Source organism: Podarcis liolepis (assembly GCF_965112155.1).
Source record: "Podarcis liolepis genome assembly, chromosome: 1".
Classification (NCBI taxonomy): domain Eukaryota; kingdom Metazoa; phylum Chordata; class Lepidosauria; order Squamata; family Lacertidae; genus Podarcis; species Podarcis liolepis.
The window spans coordinates 81,869,121-81,889,691 of NC_139554.1; the positions used below are offsets into that span (position 1 = coordinate 81,869,121).

The following is a 20,571-nucleotide window of genomic DNA, read 5'->3' on the forward strand; positions in this document are numbered from 1 at the left end:
GCTGAAATAACCTGTATGTGCCTGGTTCCCACCCCACAAATAGTGACGGTCTGAAAATGCAAAGTGATATTGAGGGAAGTTTGAAAGCTTGAAGTTTTAAAAAATAACATGATTTTTTCTTCTTCTTCATGAAGAGAAGGGTAAAGTTCTTCATTGTGCTGTGTCTGAATGGAGGAAAAACCACTGAGGACATAGTGTAAGTGAAAGGGTTGTGGAGTAAGAAAAAAGTGCAGTCCCACAACTTTCTTAGAACAGGTCCACATGACTGCTTCATGCATTCCTGGTTAGCCACTGTGGGGCAAGATGTGTCCTACAAAAGCAGCAACTCCCCCCATGTTCCAAATATTTGGGTACCCTTTGACCTAAGTCATGAAACCAGCAGGTCGACAGTACAGTGGAACCTCAGTTTTTGAATGTCTTGGCTGCCGAACATTTCGGAAGCTGAATGCCGAAAACCTGGAAGTGAATGCTTCCATTTTTTTAATGCGCCTTGGAAGTTGAACGGCTTCCGAAGCACGTTTCTCTATTTTTTCAATTGAATTCTCTGACTGCCCATTGAGCCTCGGTTTTCGAACGTTTTGGAAGTCAAACGGTCTTCCAGAATGGATTATATTCGACAACTAAGGTTCCATTGTACAATCTATACTGGGTCCTGTCAGCCATGCAAGACCAAAAGAAGCCACCCTCGCCTGACAAATCCTGCCCATGTCTGTACGACGCAGAGAGCTGTCTGGCCAAATTCTAACAGTGGCTTCACATATCAGAAATCGCCATTTGATGGCCATTCTAAACTGTATGCCCTTTAGAAATGAACAATCCTCAAATTGCTCCACACACACACACACACACACACACAAAAGGGAAGTCGAGGCATCTGGGACAGGGACGGATGAAGTATGCATGAGAAGGCAACAAGGCCTGAATGACAAACAGAGCGAAGGACCTTTCTAGCTGGACAATAGTTGCCGTAGAGACAGACCAAGACCTAACTGGAGACAGAGAATCCTCTAATCTAAAGACAGAGGCATTTGCCCACCCCTCTCCCATTCCCTAGCACTCCTCTCACTGCGCCTTTCTCCAGCTCTTTAGAAACCTTGGTTGTGTCTCCAAGTTATTCACAGGGCCTTTTGTTCCAGCAAACATCGCCTTGGCCCCTTCCTCCCTTGCTCTCTTCCTTGGGAAAGTCTTTTGGAAGGGTCATGGGCGATGGGGGGGGGGGCACCGGGCGACAGAAGGCCGATGGCAGTCAGACAAAAGGGGAGAAACACGCTAATTAGATGACCAAGAAAGAGTGTTTTGGTCAGGGGAGGGTGGGGTGTCTTCCAGATCAGGCAGTGGCGTGAAAAGCTTTCAATAGGGCTTTTGAGAGGAAGGGTCCCTAGATGTGGAGGGGAGAGAAAAAGAATGTTTCACTTCCTCATTAGTATTCAAAAGGGGTTTGCAGGCCTCCCCCCATTTTCATGGTTAAAGGGGTCTGTGGTATTTGCTATAAGTTGGGGAACGCGGGAGCTGAGAGAGGCCGAGGTGGGGAGTGCCAGCTGTAGGCAGTCTTAGGTCTTCATTAGGGATTTTTCTATGATGCTGGCATGTCAGGCTGCATACATTAAGCAACACCACAGCTCGGCCCCATCATGTTCTTCTAGATTCTCAAGTCAGGCCCTCTGACTTGCAACTGGCTCATGCTGCCGGAATCTCTAGAGATGCCTCAACTGCAACATTTTTGTTGTGTTTATTTAACATATTGTCCCGTTTCCCGTGTTTTGTAACCAACTCTAGCACTGCCCATGACAATGAAGAGTAACAAATATATGAAATTAACGAACAAGTCAACACTTAAGAAGTCAGATTCTTTTCAACTGAACCCCCCCCCCCAAATGTTTGTAACATCCGAGCTTAGACTTCATGTCAACCTTTTCTCTCCTGTCCAGGTCCATATTCCCTTGGGGATAATTTGTTTAGGGCCACATGCAGACTGTGGGCAGGGCCAAAGTCAGCACTGGGATGGGAGGCACAGATCCAAAAATGGGGCAGGGCTGCCCCTTCTCTCTCTCACTCCCTTCCTTCCTAGATTACTCTTCCCAAAGGCCACACCTGGTTGTTTGCAAGGGACTTATAGGAACATAGAAAGCTGCCTTATGCGGAGTCAGACCATTGGCCCATCTAGCTCAGAACTGTCTCCACTGACTGGCTCCCTCGGATTTCAGGCAGAGCTCTTTCTTAGCCCCTCCCTGGAGATTCTGGGGATTGAACCTAAGACCTTCTGCCACTGAGCCACTGAGCTACAAAATAGAGCCGAGGGCTGCATATGGCCTACAGCTTCAGATGGCCCAGCCTTGCTTTAGGTAGTCTTTTTGCTTACTGAAAAATCCTTTCACAACACTGAAACTTGGCTTGCTCTGAGAAACAGTAATCATTTTCAATGTGAGGCAAGATCTGGTTTGACTCATCATTTGTCTCGACTAACTGAGATGGGTGTTGGGCGTCTGTCTCTGCAGACCACGTCAAGCAGAGACAACAGAATTGGAGGGAGGGGGCTCAAAAGAGCTTCTCCCGCGTAATGACCCAAGGGTGCACCATGGTAAAACAGCAGTGACCCTCTAAGAAGAGCCCTGCTGGATCAGGCCAAAGGTTCATCCAACTGAGCATCATGTTCTCAGTGGCCAACCACAGGATATCAACTAGCAGGCTCTGAGTGCCATAGCTGTCTCCTCATTTCCAAATCCTAGCAACAGAGGTATAGTGCCTTCATCAGCAGAGACAGTATTATTATTATTATTATTATTATTATTATTATTATTATTAAATTTCTATACCATCCTTCATCTGAAGATCACAGGGGAGTTTGCAATATAGCCTTATCTACTTGGAGAGTGTGGACTCCATATGCAAAAAAGGGGAGGAGGCACTAATCTGTACAGTCCATAGAGATTCACTCACAACTCAGGTTTCCTACCCCAGTGGTTCCCAAACTGTTCTCCTCATGGACCACTTGAAAACTGCTGAGGCTCTTGGGGAAACACGTAACGATTTTTCAATTGTAATGTGCTGCACTAGATACTGTTATGATTTTTAACCGTATTCCCATCGCTTCTTTTGGTTCTTTTCTATTGCACTTTGTTGTATTCCACTGAATTCAAATTGTAACACAATAAAATAATGTAACATTTAAAATTATGCTCTGTCAGTGCAAACATTTCAGTTTGCCAGAATGCTCCCCCCCCCCGGTGAACTGTTCTGAGGGTTCTCCCGACAGTCTGCTGCCCTGCCAATCTTGGGTGGGAAAAGAGAGGAAGGGAAACCCCTGTTGCACTAGTGAGTTGAATCTGGTCTGATGCAAGAAATAAAAGAAGCAAATAACAAACCATTAAAAATCAATAGGACTCACAATAAATAAAAATAAGTATGACCATTCGATGTGATTGATGTGCCGTCTGCTATCCTCAACCACAAATCCACAGACACCTGAACGAGGCTCGTGAACCACTGGTGCGCCGTGGACCACCGTTTGGGAACACTCACAGTCACACACCCCACTGTCCGAGACAACTGCAATGTACTTACCCCGAGGCAATCAGCACACGGGACTGCGCAATGGCTAGGCGCTGCAGGTTGGTACGGTTCAGTGTATTAAGGCTGGCGCGGGTCACCTTGCCGTTGCCGCTGGTAGGGCTGGCGGGGGAGCTGGCTGTGGTGAGGGCCGGAGTGCTGGCTGCCTGCCTCCGGCTCACCTGAGAGGCCAGGGTCTTCAAGGAACTGCGCATGGTAGCTGCTCCGTCTTGGGGCTTGTGGATAGATGCCGGCATGGGGAGCTTGGCGCTGCCAGAAAGGGAGACAGCTTTACGGGGAGGCGGTGGTGGTTGTGCGGGCGGCTGCTGCTGCTGCAAGAGCTGCTGCTGGCTGACCGAAACGCCAGTCCCTCCGTTGCTCCCGGCTGCCACCGCCGCTTTGATGCTCATGACGAGGAGGCACTGGGGGCAAGTGCAGGCCGGCGCAGGAGGCGTGCTGGCCACCCCAGGGCTCGCCGGCCACGACTGGGATTTGGGCAAGGTGCCGGTGACCAACGGGTAGACCATGTCGAGGCGGCGGCGGACGCGGCGCTTGCGCTGCGTCTGGCGGTTGATCTGCCCCATCGTGCTGAAGTCAATGATGTAGCAGAAGCCGATGGCAGTGAGGTCAATCCAGGGGTGCTGCTTCTCGTAGGCATGCTGGATGGTGATGCCCACCTCCATGTCGTAGGGAGTCCAGGTGCCATTGTCATTCTCCCACTCCCACACCACGCCCTTTCCTGGAGCTGAGGAGGGGTCGTAATAGCTGCGCCGCACGGGGCGAATGGTGCCTGTGGGAAAGAGCAACGGGAAGAGGGTAAACAGAAAGGCCCCAAGAGTTTATTATAGCTCAAGGTCACACAAGCCTACTTGAGAATGATGCTCAGAAAATGGTGGGGGTTTTTTTGAGAAGCACTAGTAGACAAGATAGCTGGTGTAGCACAGTTGCGAACCTGTAAGTCTCTGGCTGAAATTTCGCAACCATCACCAACTCACTGAGTGGCCCTGGGTCACGTAGATACTATTGGCCCACCTCACAGGGTTGTTGCAAGGACTGCTAAGCTGCTGTACATTAAGTACTTTGGACACCTATATATATTAAACAGAAACCCAACGGGCAACGGAGCGTCTTCACGTGTGGCAGTCTGTGAAAGCTGTGTCTGATATATTCCAAATCTTCCCCCATTATGGAAGCAGGGGATGGATCTATACAGTTCCATGACATAATAGGAGGGTAGTAATTGGATGTTGATTGGCAGTTAGTGATATGTGAGGGAAGCTGGGTAGGTTTGGGGGGCAAGTATCAGCAAAATGGATTTCTCTGGAAATTATGCACAGCTTGCTCACTGACTCAATTTCCTTTCAGCAAACTCGGTCTAAATAGGCAAAGTCGAAGTGGATTATAGGGCATCTCTCATCTTCTGTGCTTGGCTTTTGCCACAGAACTGCACTGCAGTTGAATCTCAGAGACTATGAGGCCACTATTGAAAGTTTGACATTCTCTCATTCATATTCTAAGGATATGCACTGAATCGTATTGTACGATCTATCCACTGGGTCACTGCTACTTCGCCAAAATCCCAGTCATGCCAAGCAATCCCTGGGGTGGTCCTCACGCTGTCAGAAGGTGCTTTGATCTAGCAGACGGAGGGAGACCATTTTCACCAATTGCCCTCCCCTTCATGCGCGCACACACACACACCCCACCCAGATCTCTCACATTGTCCCAAAGGTTCCTCCATTGCCTCCTGGAGCAGATTTGGGAGTGGGGATGCATGGAGGGACACACGACAAAAATCACCTCTCACTCATTCTTCTGAAGGAAGCCCATGCTAGAAGAGCGAGCTACCATTTGCATAAGGACCATAACTGAATACAACCCAATAGACTGGCACAGATCAGTCATAGTATTCATTATTAATACACTGTCAATTACTGTGCATTATGAACTTGAAGGCACTGCTTTCCATACAGTTCCACAACACAGTGATTACTCCTGATTTAAGTACTAGTGGTTTTGCAAAAATAACGTGACCTCTTTTTAATGTCCTCCCCACTCTTTGTTTTGATTCATATTCATATTTGATCCACATTCATATTCTCACAGTGAAAATGATGAAAGACGTGAGTGGTGCTTGGAGCAGTTTCAAAAGGAAAGTGGGGCCACACTGGATTCCCACTGATATGTGGGCTGCTTCACATGTTACTAATTAATAAACAAGACATGTATTTTTGTGTGTTTTTATGGGATCCTGTTGATATATGTGCCGGCTAGATGTGTTTACTTAACCATGTGTACACTGCAAAAGAAGCCACTCAGAACTGCAACTGCCTCCCTTCTCCCTGCATCACGTTTTCATAGTGATATAAATGCTGGGATATGCTTAGCAGCTAGTAACTTCTGAAGTGGCCTTGAGGGCGAGTCTTCAGCTCCTTGTCCCCACACCCACTCCACCCATATAATTCACTGTATTTATTATGTCCAGGCTCTGGGTGTCATTGCTTGCACAGCCAAAATACTGCCACCCATACAGAAGAGGTCTGTAGGCGAGCAACATTTCTGAAGAAAAAACTTGAGCTCCGCTGCCACAAAAAAGCTGATTACAAAAAAGCATGCTCACTGGCCATCAAATGCTGCTTGACTGGGCATAGCAGGGGGAGAGAAGGGAAGAGGTGGGAGGTGGAATGCCTTGAATTCTGAATGGCAGCACTCCACGCTGCAACATTTTGTTGCAGATTCCACTTGTTATTTATTAGTTCCCTGTCCCTTGCAGACATGTGACCTACCAATCCTTAATCTTCCATGCTCTTTCCACTTCTCCTCTTAATCACACATTCTTTTTTAAAAAAAACCCAAACCCTCCAACTTCTTTGACTCTTTGGAAGCAGAATAAATTATGCAAAAGCAAAGAAATATATGCTTATTCCCAAGAGTATTTCGAGTACACAATTTGCATTACGGCCCTGCTTTTGTGCTCCCGTCTCTTCACATGTGTAAGCTACCACAGATCAGAATTTTAGGTGCTGCTGAAATAACAATCCAGCACTGCTGAAAAAAATAAGACATAATAAACATTGGTGGGGGAAGGAAATTGATCTCTGCGGTTTCACTGCTGGCCCGGTTTCTAAATGCATCTTTCTCCTCCTGGGTAAAATCACCTGAGGTCTCAAGTACACAACCATTATTTCACAATAATTGTAATGCCATTAGTGTTAACTAATTATAACACCATTATTAACTCCTGCCCATTGATGTAACCAAGGATCCCATCAGTTTTCATGTACAAAAGACACACAAGCTTATAGGACTGGTGATAAGGGATTCTTACCCAGTGACAGAATATTTATCCAACCACCGGAGGTTAATAACCACCACACCCTTATTCCACAGCTGGCATTAATCCGCAGACCTCCAAAGCTGTATCACAATACAGTGGAACTTTGGGTTGCAGACGTAATCTGTGATGGAGGCATGTCTGCAACCCACAGCGTTTGTAACCAGAAGCGCCGTGTCTGTGCACGCGCGTGATGCAATTTGGCACTTCTGTGCATGCTCAAGTGGCAAAACCCGGAAGTAACACTTTCCGGTACTTCCGGGTTTCCCACGGTGTGCAACCTGAAAACGCGTAACCCGAAGCGTTTGTAACCCGAGGTACCACTGTATGTGGAAGCAGAAAACAATTCAGCACTTAAACAGGCAGCTACAAATGTGCATCGCTGTTGCCAGTGCTTTTTTTTCCTGGGGTGACGCAGGGGTACGGATACCCCTAAACATTTTGTGAATCTAAGTTAGGCCTCATTGAGAGGCAGTATTTCAATCAGAGTAGGAAAATGAGAGTATCCCTAAAAAAAATTATGGGGAAAAAAAGCACTGGCTGTTGCTATTCCTTGTGGTATTTTGCTAAATATATGGGCCTAGCTCTATACTATTTCAGTTTCCTTTCTATATAAATATCTAGCTTGCCATTTCTTTCTGTTCTGAACTATGCTGAGGGGGAGAGCTGCAATAACGGCTGGAACTGCTAGCAATGAAACTGCAGGTTATCATTGCAGATAATGTATGAATCCCAACAGGAAGGTTACAATTTGATGGGATGCTCCAACAAACACACACCCTATTTCAGGCCAAAGAGGTAGCTGGAGATTTCTGACATACTTCCCTATTTCACCCACAGAACTTGCTAACAAGATTTCAGAACTATTTCATCTTTGGCAGTAGAGTTAATGGGCTTAAAGATAATCTGATTAGCTACATTCTGAAGCATTAAATCCATGGTTCTCATGTGTGAGGGGTGGGCCTCCCCCTAAGGAGTAGAAGGCAGTTTTGAGGGGAAATATAAGCCCCCCCCCGTCTTCCCTGACATCACCAACAGACCAGTTTTTCCTGCGCAACTCTGAACAAAGTACATGAGGAAATCGCAGGGTCACCAACCCCCATCTTTCCCTCATAGTTCTAATGCAAGTGTTGGGGGCATTTGCAGGGGAGAACAGGAAGGAAGATGGAGGTATTGTTCAACCCCTCTCCAGCTTGTGAATTCTCTGCTGCATAACCAGGTTTCGGCAGCCTTACTGTCCTCCTGGTGTTTTGGACTACAACTCCTATCAGCGCCAACCAGTATGGCCACACTGGCTGGGGATTGTGGGGGTATTAAGCCAAGATATGGAGGGAATGGCAGTGGGGCAGGGGTGGAACAAAAGGCTGGAAGGCAAATGATTCAACTGAAATTAAGCAAGTCTGAGTCTGGTCAGTGCCTGGGTGGGAGACCACCAATGGTTGTGTATACACCATACATTTAAAGCACATGACTTTTCCCTTGCCCAAATATTTCTGGGAATTGTAGTTTGTTAAGGCTGCTGGGAATTGTAGCTCTGTAAAGGGTAATGTTCCCAGGAGTCTTGAGTGGTGAGAGGCATGTGCCCCTCACAAATGTATGGTGTGAAGAGCTTATGTACACTGCCCTCAATTTCCTTGCAGAGGAAACACAAGTTAGATAGATAATCAAAATAAAAAAATTCCTTCCAGTAGCACCTTAAAGACCAACTAAGTAGGTTCTTGGTATGAGCTTTCGTGTGCATGCACACTTCTTCAGATAAGTTGGTTGGTCTTTAACTTAGTTGGTCTTTAAGGTGCTACTGGAAGGAATTTTTTTATTTTGACTATGGCAGACCAACACGGCTACCTATCTATAGATAATCAATCAATCAATCAATCAATCAGTCAGTCAATCAATCCCACCCATCCTAGGCTGGCCTCCAAGCCCATGTGTAGTCTTCGAAAGTAAGCAGTTGTGTGGTCAATAGCTGCTATGTCATCAAATGCTGTGACAGAATGGCAATCATCAGGGGTGACTGGCGAGCGGACTCATTTGCAAGGTAAGGGACATTATCATGAGAGGGTCTTGTGCAGCTGATTGTCAAACGTAAGAGCACAGAGAAGGTATTGCAATTCCTTCAGAGGCTGTTTTCACTACTCCTTTAAAAAGGCAGTGGGAAAGGCATGCATTGCTAAACTATTTGACAGAACAGGTGAAAGATCATTGCAAGCCACCCATCAACCACAATTACTGTGACTGTTCCAACTGTTACCACAAATCTTCTTTCACTCAGTTTACCAGGTTCAAAAATGATGAGCCCTGTTGAATTAAGACAGGGCAAGCAAGTAGAACAACAGGAGAGAATGCATATGGCTCCACATTCACTGACCACTGTAATGGAGGTAGTGATGTGGGGCGGAAGTTTTCCACTCCTTTATTTTTCTGTAGGAAAGTTTTCTGTTCTTATTAGTAACAGTGAATGGATGCCAAATGCAAATTCAGTATTAGGCAAGCATGGCAGTTTCAAAGTGTTCAGTTTTGTTAATTTGAATGTGAGTAAATTAAATATGCTAAATTAGATCACTGTGCAGGCCCTACAGTGTAAACTGAGATTTTTCTTATGCAAATTACTCTATACAAGTTAGCCAGATTTGCATAGGAAAATTTCCTAATTCAAAAGTTTTGGTAAAACTTACTAGCACAGAAATGAGGACTTTCCATTTATAATCAACATCATTGATAGAAATGAGAGAACAAAGGGTGTAAGAACAGAATCAGTTGTTGATTATTCTATGAAGGAAATGTTAGAGGTGTTAAGGGATTCTCACATATTAATGCTTTTATTATATGTTGCAGAACTTCGGTGAGGCAGCAGTTACGAGTCTTAACCTCAACCTGACTGGCTTAAGGTATGATCGCTCTGAGTTGTCTTCGAATTGTATCTCACTGGTCAGCTACTGCCCACCTTAAACCAGGACTGCAGGTGGCTGAGAGGCAGAGAGAGCAAGTGTTTTGAGCCCTCTGTAGCAGACAAAAGAGAGTTTCTCACTGCAAAGTCTAAGCTGTCAATACATGGTTCTTCTGGATGCCCTCCATGCCAGAAAAAGGTGCAGTTATTATCTCGGAGGCTGGTATTTGAAGCAACACTGTGTTTTTTTGTTTTTTTTAGAGAGGCAATGTCAGTATTGAGCATTTTCAGCTCACGGTCAATGATGGCCATCTTCTGCGAGTCGTTGACCTGCAACAGGTCTGTGGATAAGCCAGGACACATGGTCCTGACATTCCACCTTGCTAGGCAGAAGAGGGTTTGTTTCTTTTCTTTTTCTTTTTGCCTGGTGAAGAAGTTCAATCTGCTTGTCGAGTGATACTCTGAGATCCAAGCACCCACTGAAGCAGGCAGATATTGGCAGTTTGTCTTCAAAGACTCCCTGGAAAAGACCCTGGTGTTGGGAAAGATGGAGGGCACAAGGAGAAGGGGACGACAGAGGACGAGATGGTTGAACAGTGTTCTCAAACCTACCAACATGAGTTTGACCAAACTGCGGGAGGCAGTGGAAGACAGGAGTGCCTGGTGTGCTCTGGTCCATGGGGTCACGAAGAGTGGGACACGACTGAACGACTAAACAACAACAGGTGGGAATAACTTCCCACTCCTCCCCTTTCATTTCTCACAGTCCACCACCCCAAGAACTTTTCTCCCAACCAGATCATTACTGGGAGTGGACTGGCCAGGAGAAAAATGCCCTTAAGGATGGAGTGTGGAGAGTTAAAGTGGAGGAGGGAATAGGTTCAGCTCTCAGCACACACCTTCTGGTGTAAAAATCAGACCCTCCCGCCATTTAAATGTGAACAGGGCAGAATAAACCAGTATGGCTGCACTTGGGGCTGCATCTCTCTCATCACTTACCCTAAATGCATAAGCCTCACCCTAAATGCTTCACCCTCCCATTTAAACAAATGGGGTTTAAACACACATAATTCTGGCTGACTCATGCCCTTTATCAGCTGGTGTCTTTTAGCAGAAGCATAATCTGACTACTTTGACATAATTTGGGTAAAACTAATTGTTGGCAGGTACACCTGTACTAATCCAGCACATGCTAAAAGGAGGGGTATAAAAGCTAAGCCTACAATTGCAGAGAAGCAAGTGTGTTTTCCTAAAAAACACACACACTAAACTCAACAATTTTTAAAAACTCAACAACTTTAGGGGTGTCCAGATTTTTACTTCTTGAAATATGGCAACCCTATTGTATGCGGAAGGGGAGAACAGAAAGATTTATTATGGGACAGTGAATGACAAAACTGAAACATAAATTGACAATAGTGCTGATCTGGTCTGGATCACTTGCTAATTGGTCACTAAAACTGCTGTACACACTGAGGATACAGATGACTGGAAAACAGGATAATTAGCTAAAATACATGTAATTTGCAGGCTAGGATATAAAGCCACTATAGAGATTATGTGAAGAATGCAAACTATTCATTTTTAGGGATTATGTTTAACTCACTTATCTCTGTTTATAACAACAGTCTCAGGCAAATAAATATTTCTGACCGGGGATTTCCTTTTAAAAGAAAAAGTATTCAAAACAGAGGGTGACTATTTACTGAAGCAAGTTTCACAACTTGTTTTATACATGGGTGGTACAAAATTGGAAAGTTGGCAATTTCCCCAGAAAAAAACCTAGTTCAGAAGAGGACACTGAGTAAGATCTAGTTTATACACCACTACAACCTATATTTACCAGGGCTCTGCCCAGAACAAGGAACTGGGAAAAATAAAAACTATTATTATAACGAAGTAAATGTTGTATACTTAATTTAGCAATTGTGTAGATTTTAGTTTAAACTTGAGTAAGCTAATCAAAACAAAAAAGCTCAAGGTGGGCTAGCTGGCACCCCGAAATATTTCTAAATCAGTGTGTTTTTCTCCTCCTTCCTTGTTAAACAAGTATTACCTTTGCATTGCAAAGTGAGAAAAGGATGATCAAATATTGAAGAACCCCAGGAGACAAATGCTGTGATAATTCTAGAGACTCAACTGCTTAGTTGAGCTGGTTAGCAAAGAGATAATTTCTTCTTATCTGGTGATTCCTTTCTCGTGGAGGACTTTAACATGTAGGTGGTGCTCCCCAATCCTGCTCACATTTTCAGACACACACACACACACAGAGAGAGAGAGAGAGAGAGAGAGAGAAGCAGATGCAAATTGCCTTTCTCCAAGCGAATAAGGAAGACTGCAAGGTCTGAATTAGGGCAGTGACAAACTACAGTGACTACTGAATGTGTCTGCCCAAATGTTTTCAAAAGGGTGGTGGGGGGTGGGGGTGGAATGCCAGAGCCAAAATGACCTTTGCCCCATGATTCCAAATAAATACCTGCACAAAAACAGGGTTGACTGACTTTTCACTTCTTCTTTTATTCCAATCCTGCTTCCACACAGAAATAGGAGGCTAGGCCATCTTGAAAGAAAGGTAAGGGTGCATTGGTGCAAGAACCTGAGCTGAGTGAGTGCATGCATGAAAGTTCTGGCCCAGTGCCTGGATGCAGTGCTGGGCTCAATGTGGGCCAATAAACTAAATTTAAATCCTGGCAAGACAGGAGCACTACGGATGAGACGTTCCCATATCAGGGAGATAAGCCAGTTGGGGTGGAACTCGTTTTGAAGGAGCAGGTACACAGTACTCTTGGCTCCAGCTCAGTCACTTGAGGTTCAGTGGTGAAGAATGCCTTTTACCAGCTTCAGCCAGTATCCCCACCACAACCATTCCTGGATTGGGATAGGTTAGCTATGGTGGTTCAAAAGCACAGGTAACCTTGAGGATACCTGTCTCTATCTATGTGAGGTAGATTCTGCAGCCTGGATGTTATACATTGTCAGTTGCCCACACCCAATAACACCTGTGATGAGGGACTTGCACTGACTGTCAGTAAACGACCAAAGCTATCTTCAAGGACTTACTATTAGTACATAATAAAGCCCTGAACAACCCAAGGTCAGTGCACTTAAAATATCACCGCATCCCCTATACCAGGGGTCTGCAACCCGCGGCTCCGGAGCCGCATGTGGCTCTTTTACACCTTTGCCGCGGCTCCGGGGCGGATACTAGCGAGGGGAGGAGGCGCATTGTGCGCCCCAAGACTCCCCACTGTGGCGGGCGCTGTACTGGCTGTGACATCGCATGGGGGCGGTGTGTGCGTTAGTCACGAACCGTCCCGACGTCACCTTCCCGCCCGCTGTCAGATTGCGGCTCCGGAGATATATTTGTTTTAAATGTCGCAATGGTTTTGCGGCTCCCAGGTTTTTTCCCCTTCAGAAACGGGTCCAAGTGGCTCTTTTTGTCTTAAAGGTTGCAGACCCCTGCCCTATACCCTTGCCCTGTCTTTGCGATCAGCCACTGAGGCAAGTCTGACTGCTCCTGGCAGTATAAGACTGTCCTCAACAAGCAGCTGTGCTTGTTTGGTGGCACCAGGATTATCGAACTCTACCAAATGAAATCAAATGCCAGTTATCTGTACAATGAGTTTCAGGCATCAACTTAAGGCTTCGTTATCTCAGCAAACCTTCATATGAAAATGAATTATTATTCTTATAACCTTCATATCAGATGATCCATTTTGTTCACTTCCATTCCTTTAATGTATTCTGCTTTGATCTTATTAGTCATATTGTTTTGGTTTTAACTGAAGTATAGATACCACGTAGATATATGTTTATTGATTCTGTGGTATATAAAAGAATACCAAAGAAAAAGAAGAAGAAGAAGAAGAAGAAGAAGAAGAAGAAGAAGAAGACCAGCTCAACAAAAAAGCGGATCAAATATAAAAAACAGATTTGCTACCTTTTGTTAATGGTTAAAATGCCAATGGAGAATAACTCATCATCAAACGATGTGCCACATCACTCCCAGAATCTGCAACTCCAAACAAAAGTGGATGTGTGGCACCAAGGTGATTTGGGGTTCCAATTTATGGAAAGCAGCCTCCACCACCCTGAGCAGTTCCAGAAATTGCTTCTGAGAGTAACAGCACCATGCAAAGTTGCACAAGGAACAGGTGCCTGGCACAGATGGCTGAACACTCTGGATTAGCAAGTGATCAAACAATGAAAAGGAAAGGATAAACCTGGATCATTTATTCTGTTGATTGTAGTTTAAGCCTGAAGTACATGAAATGCTTTATAATTTAGCAGCAAATGCACTGTAGCAAGCACGTCACAAAAGAAAGGCGCTGCTGTGATTGGATTTTGTTCCATTAAAATGTCTGAAGAATTTATTGCTGGGGTGAAAGAAGGTGGGCATGAATTAATAAAGGCAACCAGCTTTCTATGGCTAACACCTGGATATTCCCCCCACTCCCTGTTTTGATCTCTTAAGAATTCCTTGCCTCCTTAGGCTTGAGCGAAGTAAATACCATGGATCAGGGAAGACCACACACACCATAACAAGGTATTTCAGGCAGAAAGGGCATTTTCTGAAGAAATTATGTGGGGAGGTGGACTCTTAAGAAATAATCAGGCAATACAATGGAGAAGCCTGTTACAAGCTAAACCGCAGTACCACTAATGCAAACCCTATAATTTATTATAATCCATCACAAGAAGGGGAAGGAACCAGCATGGGGAGGGGGGGTTGCTGGAATTTCAGCATCTGGCTCCATCCATCAACCTTGTGGGAAAATCCTCCCGACACTCCCTGGGTCATTCTGAATCAGGCCTTCAGCCTCCCATTCAACAAGGGAAGAAAAGGGACAATAGCTATTCAAGACCTTGCCAGGGTCACAACCCCTCTACCATCAGAACTCCTTAATGACCCCAAACAACAACATTCATAGCAACTGGAGAGGGAGAGGAGGGGAGACAGGCAGAACAATCGCTCATTCAGTCTGGGGTGTGAGGGGATTTCTGCCCACCCTCCTCAGAGGCAGCTTCTCAACAGGATATTGACAGCATTCCCCTTTCTCAAGGAGCCAGTAGATCTTTGGCTGCCAAAAACCGGCCTGGTATCCTAACCTTAAAAAAGATCTGAACAACCCCACTCACATTTAATGGGATCTGGCCTATGTTCACATGCATAATTACTCCAGTTTTAATGGATTTTTAATGCACTTTTGTGTCTATCTGTTCTCAATCAGAGGAGTTTAAAGAGCACCGGGAACAGAATTACACCTTGTCCTTGAAAAAGAATGTCCTCCCCCCCCCCACCTGAAGTGTCAGTCCAGGTAAATATTAGTGTGCCTTCCATTAGTCATGGCAAAAAATGATGAAGACTTAACACATTACGGGGGGGGGGGAGGATTATACCTGAATACTGTGTGTACCAACAGTGTTCCTCAAAATATGTGAAAGGCAGCCTTATTTCTTCACCCTGTGTCTATGCAGTATGCACACGATGCAGGGAGTGGTAACCAACCCCAGGTCCTGGCAGCATGCACACTTAGTAAAATAGAGAAGAGTAATCCTAAACTGTGGAATAGGAATTCTAATTTGTATTAGTGACTGTATTTATTCTGCAGTAATTAATTTAGAACGGACTAAGTCTGGAGTACCCTAATTACATATATTCAATTCATGGAGGATAAAACCATCAATGGCTATGAGTCCTGGTGGCAATTTTGCCTCTAGTAACACACTCAGGTGCTGGGGACCATGAGCAAGACAGTGCTGTTGAGTTCATATCCTCCTTTTTGGGTTTCCCATAAAAGCTGCTTGATACAGAATCCGTTCATTGGTTCATCTGTGCTATCTGGAAATGCCAGGGATCAAACACAAGACCTTCTGCATGCAAAGCAGATGTCCTACCACTCAAGCAGTGGCATCTTGTTGGCAACAGCGAGAACAAAAAGCTGAACTAGAGAGGTCTTTGGCCTGATCCAACTTGGTTCTTCTTAATGTTAGTATTGTCTTGTGAACAGTCCCTGAAAAGAGCAAAAAGCACTGGGGTGGTTGGGATGGGGACCAGACCATGAAGCTGTTACAGCTCCCACCTCACTCCTGAGAAGACTTTAGTTCGATTAAGGTGGACTGCTGGAAATGGCCTCTGTATGATGACTTACTACCCATCATGGCTGGATTCTGTACTGCTGCTGCTATAACAGGGACACGCCAGATGAGGAGGGACAGAGAAAGGGAGAGCAGTGCTAACAGAGATATGAAGGCCTGGGAAATTTTCTCCTCCTGTTCATTTCCCCCCAAACTGGGGGGGGGGCATAGAAAAATAGGTGGAAAATTGGGGTCCCCTCCAATTTTTCTGTACCCCGCCAGAAGCCTTCACATGTCTAGTGCTGCACCTTACAGCAGCAACTTATTGGGCAAGTATTCACAGTAAGAATTGTTTCAACCAGTCTTCACATGACGCTCATCAAACGTATGAGCCCACGCTTACTGGAATTTATGGGATTTATATTTCTTTCTTTAAAAATTCAAAATATTTGCTACCCACACTTCATCAAAAGATGCCACGATGGAGCACAGGAGTGTGAATAAAAAATAATTCACACAAAACATATACACACAATTTAAATCCAACATGTAAATGTAGCAAAATATTGGAAAACAAAAACAAATTAAACCCAAACAGCTAAAGAGCAAACCAGAAAGAAAGAAAAAAGTATCTGAAATGCTAAAACACTTCTCTTGGTGCTTAAAAGCTTGTAGTCCCTTTCTCATACACATGCAGAGCAAAACCCACCATGCTCTTTAATGGTTTTACCCAAGTCTCTTGCTGCCTCCTTATTCAAATATTTTTTGAATTCAAATATTTTTTGAAGTATAGGATGCAGGGGTTATGTTATTTATTCAGACCTGGAAAGCAAGCTAGATGATGAACTGTACTATATAATTCATCAGACCTAGTGCAATGTGTTGAATCAACCAGGGTTCAAATATGAACTCAACCATGGCTTTATAGGACACCTGAAAGGCACTGTGGATAGACTTGTCTGTATTAACCAGGGAGATGTGGGTTCAAGTCCCCACTCAGCCATGAAACGTAATAGGTGACTTCACCTAAGGCTGCTGTGAGAATAAAATGAGGTACCTTTAATAAGATATAAGTCTTTGATATGTCCCTCAGGACATGGTCTTACAGCTGGATTCACTCATGCAATGCATTTAATCGGTCATGTGTGGGAAATTCTGCCTGCACTAATTCTCCTCCCATCCACTGTTGACATGGCCACTGTAACCCCCATCTGTAAAATGGGAGGAATAACAAATTCACAAGTGAGTTGAAGTCCTACAAAACACCCTGAATATCAAAAGTGAAATATAAGGACAAAGGAATGAGTCTCTAGATAAAATTCAAAACATAATGGGCAGAAATCCTTTACTGTTCTTTCCTCAGGCAAATGAATGCCTCCCCTAACTGCAGAGACCCTGCTAGATTTGAAGGAAACTTTTGTTTATTTGTTGGTATTCTTCTTCAGCCTTTCCTTTTCCAAGAGCAAAGCAAACATTAATCTCTGCCTGTCTCAGAGCTGACAAAGGCCTATAGACAGGCCGGCAGCCTGCCTGGCCCACTTTCTTTCCTGACCCACTGGCTCTAGCGCCAAGATGGGACGAGCTTAGACTTCAAAATTAGTTTGACTTTGCTTCAGCAAAATTCAGCGAGGGAGGTGGAAGGACAGGCAGACACATGGCTCTTATCACCGTGGCAACCACTCAAAGAGGAGAAGGACAGTGCTTTTATTCAAGAGGAAGGGAGTGAGTTCAGGGAGGGGGTGGGGAGCGAGGGAGCCCAGGCCACCACCACACAGACAAGAGGTGGCCTGCATGCTAATGGCTCGGGAGCAAAAGCACACCCTGCAGTGCTAACTCCTTCAGTAGTAATTGCATCACAATGTTCGGCCCACATCCGCCATGCTGAGGAATGGAGTGGCCAGAATGCTAGTTTTAGAGGCACCATCCACATCTATACAAATGTACAGATATGCACAACCAAATTCTGCAGATGATCCATCAATATCAGTGCAATTGTTGCATCCTTCACAATTTTCCTTTATCAGGATGGCAAAAGCTCTGCCTATACTGTAAATTCCTATCAGTGTGTGTGTGTAAACACTATAACTTGGGCATTAAAGTGCCCAATGAAATTGATCAGCCACAACTGGAGGACAAACTCTCTCTAACTATCTCTTCACGCAATGCATACTCAGCTTACAAAGTTCATTTCCACATGGTTTACGGATGGTCACCAAACACCAATTCCTTTTTCAAATGGGCAAGTTGAATTCATGGAGGATAGGATAAGATCACCATAGGCAAATGGTACCGCACACACCTCTCTCAAGTCAACGGGCATAGGATCAAATATTAGCCATGTTATTTTGGTGCCAGAGACACAAAATCCAAAAGTGCCATTCCTTGAGAGTAAAAATATGTTGATTCAAATTGAATAACTTAACAAGTTTCTGTCCCTTTTATGACACTAAAATTCAGCTGCCTGGGGCAGCTGCCTCTCTCTGCTTAACGATAGGACTGCCCCTGACAGACATAGCAATTTCTCACAAGTTCACAGGGTAAGCTTTCCCATAGCATCTAGCTAGTGCACAGAATGCTCAGCTAGATTATTTTTTGTCTTGCAAGGCCAGACCATTCTCATGTTTTTACAGGTTCTGGGCACTCAAACACGGCAACCCCTGAACCAGGATATTAGGGGTGGCTAGCCTGTGGCTCTCCAGATGTTGCTGGACTCCAACTCCCAACAGCTCCAGCCAGCATGGCCAATAGTCAGGGATGATGAGAACTGTAGTTCAGAAACATCTGGCATGCTGAAGGTTAGCTATCCCTTCAGTTGATGAATATCTGATAAGTCAGGCAATAAGTTTAACCTTACAAGTCTGTTTCACAATCGACAGGTGGAAAGCCACAATCAAGACTTTGCCTGTTGCCTTGCTTTGCTACTGCCTTTGCCTCAGCATCCATCTCCTGCTCACTGATAGTTCCTTATGACATGATATATGTGTGCTGATATGCGCGAATATGTTGCATCAAAATGGCAGCTGAAGGGGTGCTGGGAGCCACAGCAAGCAGTAGGCATGCAAGACAGGTAATAGCTCTTTTACTGAGTGTCCAAGGCAGTACATCTTCATTACCTTGTTAATCCTTGGGCAGGCCATATTAACACTCCTTCTAACAATCCTGTTACGTGCCATATTAATTAGCAAGACTAAATAAAGAATACTAAAAGCCTGAAGGAACAAAGCTTTTTTGGAAGGAGTTCCACAACCAGTGTCCCACAACTAAAAAGGCCCTGGATGGACTAAAACTGTCCAGCTTGGGCTGACGTTGACATATGAATCAGGAATACCCACTCCATAGTTCACACTCTTAACTCGCTCTACCACTTGCTATACCACTAGTATAGCAGAGCTAGATTTCCAGACTGGGGTTCCTAACATATGCACTCCAGGCAGCTATTGCACTGCTCCGAGCAGCACACAAACAGTCCCATAAGTCTTCTGTGCTCCTAACACTTTATCCACACACCAAACATTCTTTATGTGGGTGCCCATATTTCATGCAGAGAGGAAGAAAGCATGCATCAAGGCTCTGAGATGAATTTCATTTCACAGTTGTGAGGTAATTTCAGCTCCGCAGGGATGAATGCCTCCACTTCACAGCCTGCCTTCAAGGCCGGGCTTCAAAGGGTACAGCAGAAGCAAGGCAACTAGGCCTTATCGTGGAAAGGCCCCAGAATACTCAACTCTCATGATTCCAGAGGGGAAATAAAGCATTATTGGGTGGATGGGTGCATTTTTGGCCCCTGGGTGGGGGGTACATATAGCAATGGGAGGACGCTTAGGTAGGTGGGTGTCACAACTATTTGGTGGGCTGGGAGGAGCATGATTTACATAGCACTCCCAAACCCTGGCAGGAAAGTATTTGTGGCAGTAAATTCTGTGGCAGGGCAGCGTGGGCACCTGAAACAAGCCATACAGATGGAGTGTGAAGGCGAAATGTTACTTGCAGGATGCCCAGATAAGATCTAGAACCATTTTAGTCATGCTAGTTGACAACCTTCAGCAGGAGACAAATGGAGGGAGTGTGTCCCTGTTGAACCTTGCAGACTTTTCTTCAGCCTTCAGAACCATCTCCCATGGTATCCTTCCAGACTGCCTGACAGGCATCTGCTTCTAACAGATAGGCTGGTAGCTGAAGGGGGTGACAGGAAATTGTGGCTCCAACCTTATGGGAATTAACCTGTGGAGTGCCACACCTTTCAAAATCAAACTATTGGGAGAAGTAGGCCAATGACATCCAGTAATCTTCTTTTGTACCCCAGGAAGGCAATTGATTCTTCAAACTGTCTCTGGAGTTAATAATGGGCTGAATGGGGGATAATAAACTAAAGCTTAATCCATGTGAGTTAATGGATTGGTTGATCTAGTACTGGGGTGGGGAATCATTTTCCACCTGAGGCTATGCTCTCTCAGGACCAAACTTGTAGGTCCTTGAGGGCACACTCGCATTGCCAGTGTGCCCCCAAAGCACACTAGGTCAGTGTTGGCACAAGCACACACACACACACACACACACACACACACACACTGTTTGAGCATACATATATGCACACAAACACATACATACATACACAATTTTTTGCTCTCACCCCCACAGCAGTTGGGCTTGGGGGGGAAGCATTCTAGCTTTTTCCAAGACTAATTGGCAAAGGAGGGAGGGCTTTGATCTTCATGGAGACTGCAAA

At 45.0% G+C, this 20,571-nt stretch overlaps 1 protein-coding gene across 1 annotated transcript in view; it reads right to left on the reverse strand.

Moving 5' to 3' along the window:
- Window positions 1–20,571, reverse strand: part of DTX4 (deltex E3 ubiquitin ligase 4) — a 37,752-nt gene that overhangs the window by 12,589 nt on the left and 4,592 nt on the right. The window contains exon 2 of the mRNA XM_083498871.1: window positions 3,562–4,336. Within this exon, the coding sequence (XP_083354997.1) occupies window positions 3,562–4,336 (775 nt within the window). The remainder of the gene's footprint in view (window positions 1–3,561; window positions 4,337–20,571) is intronic.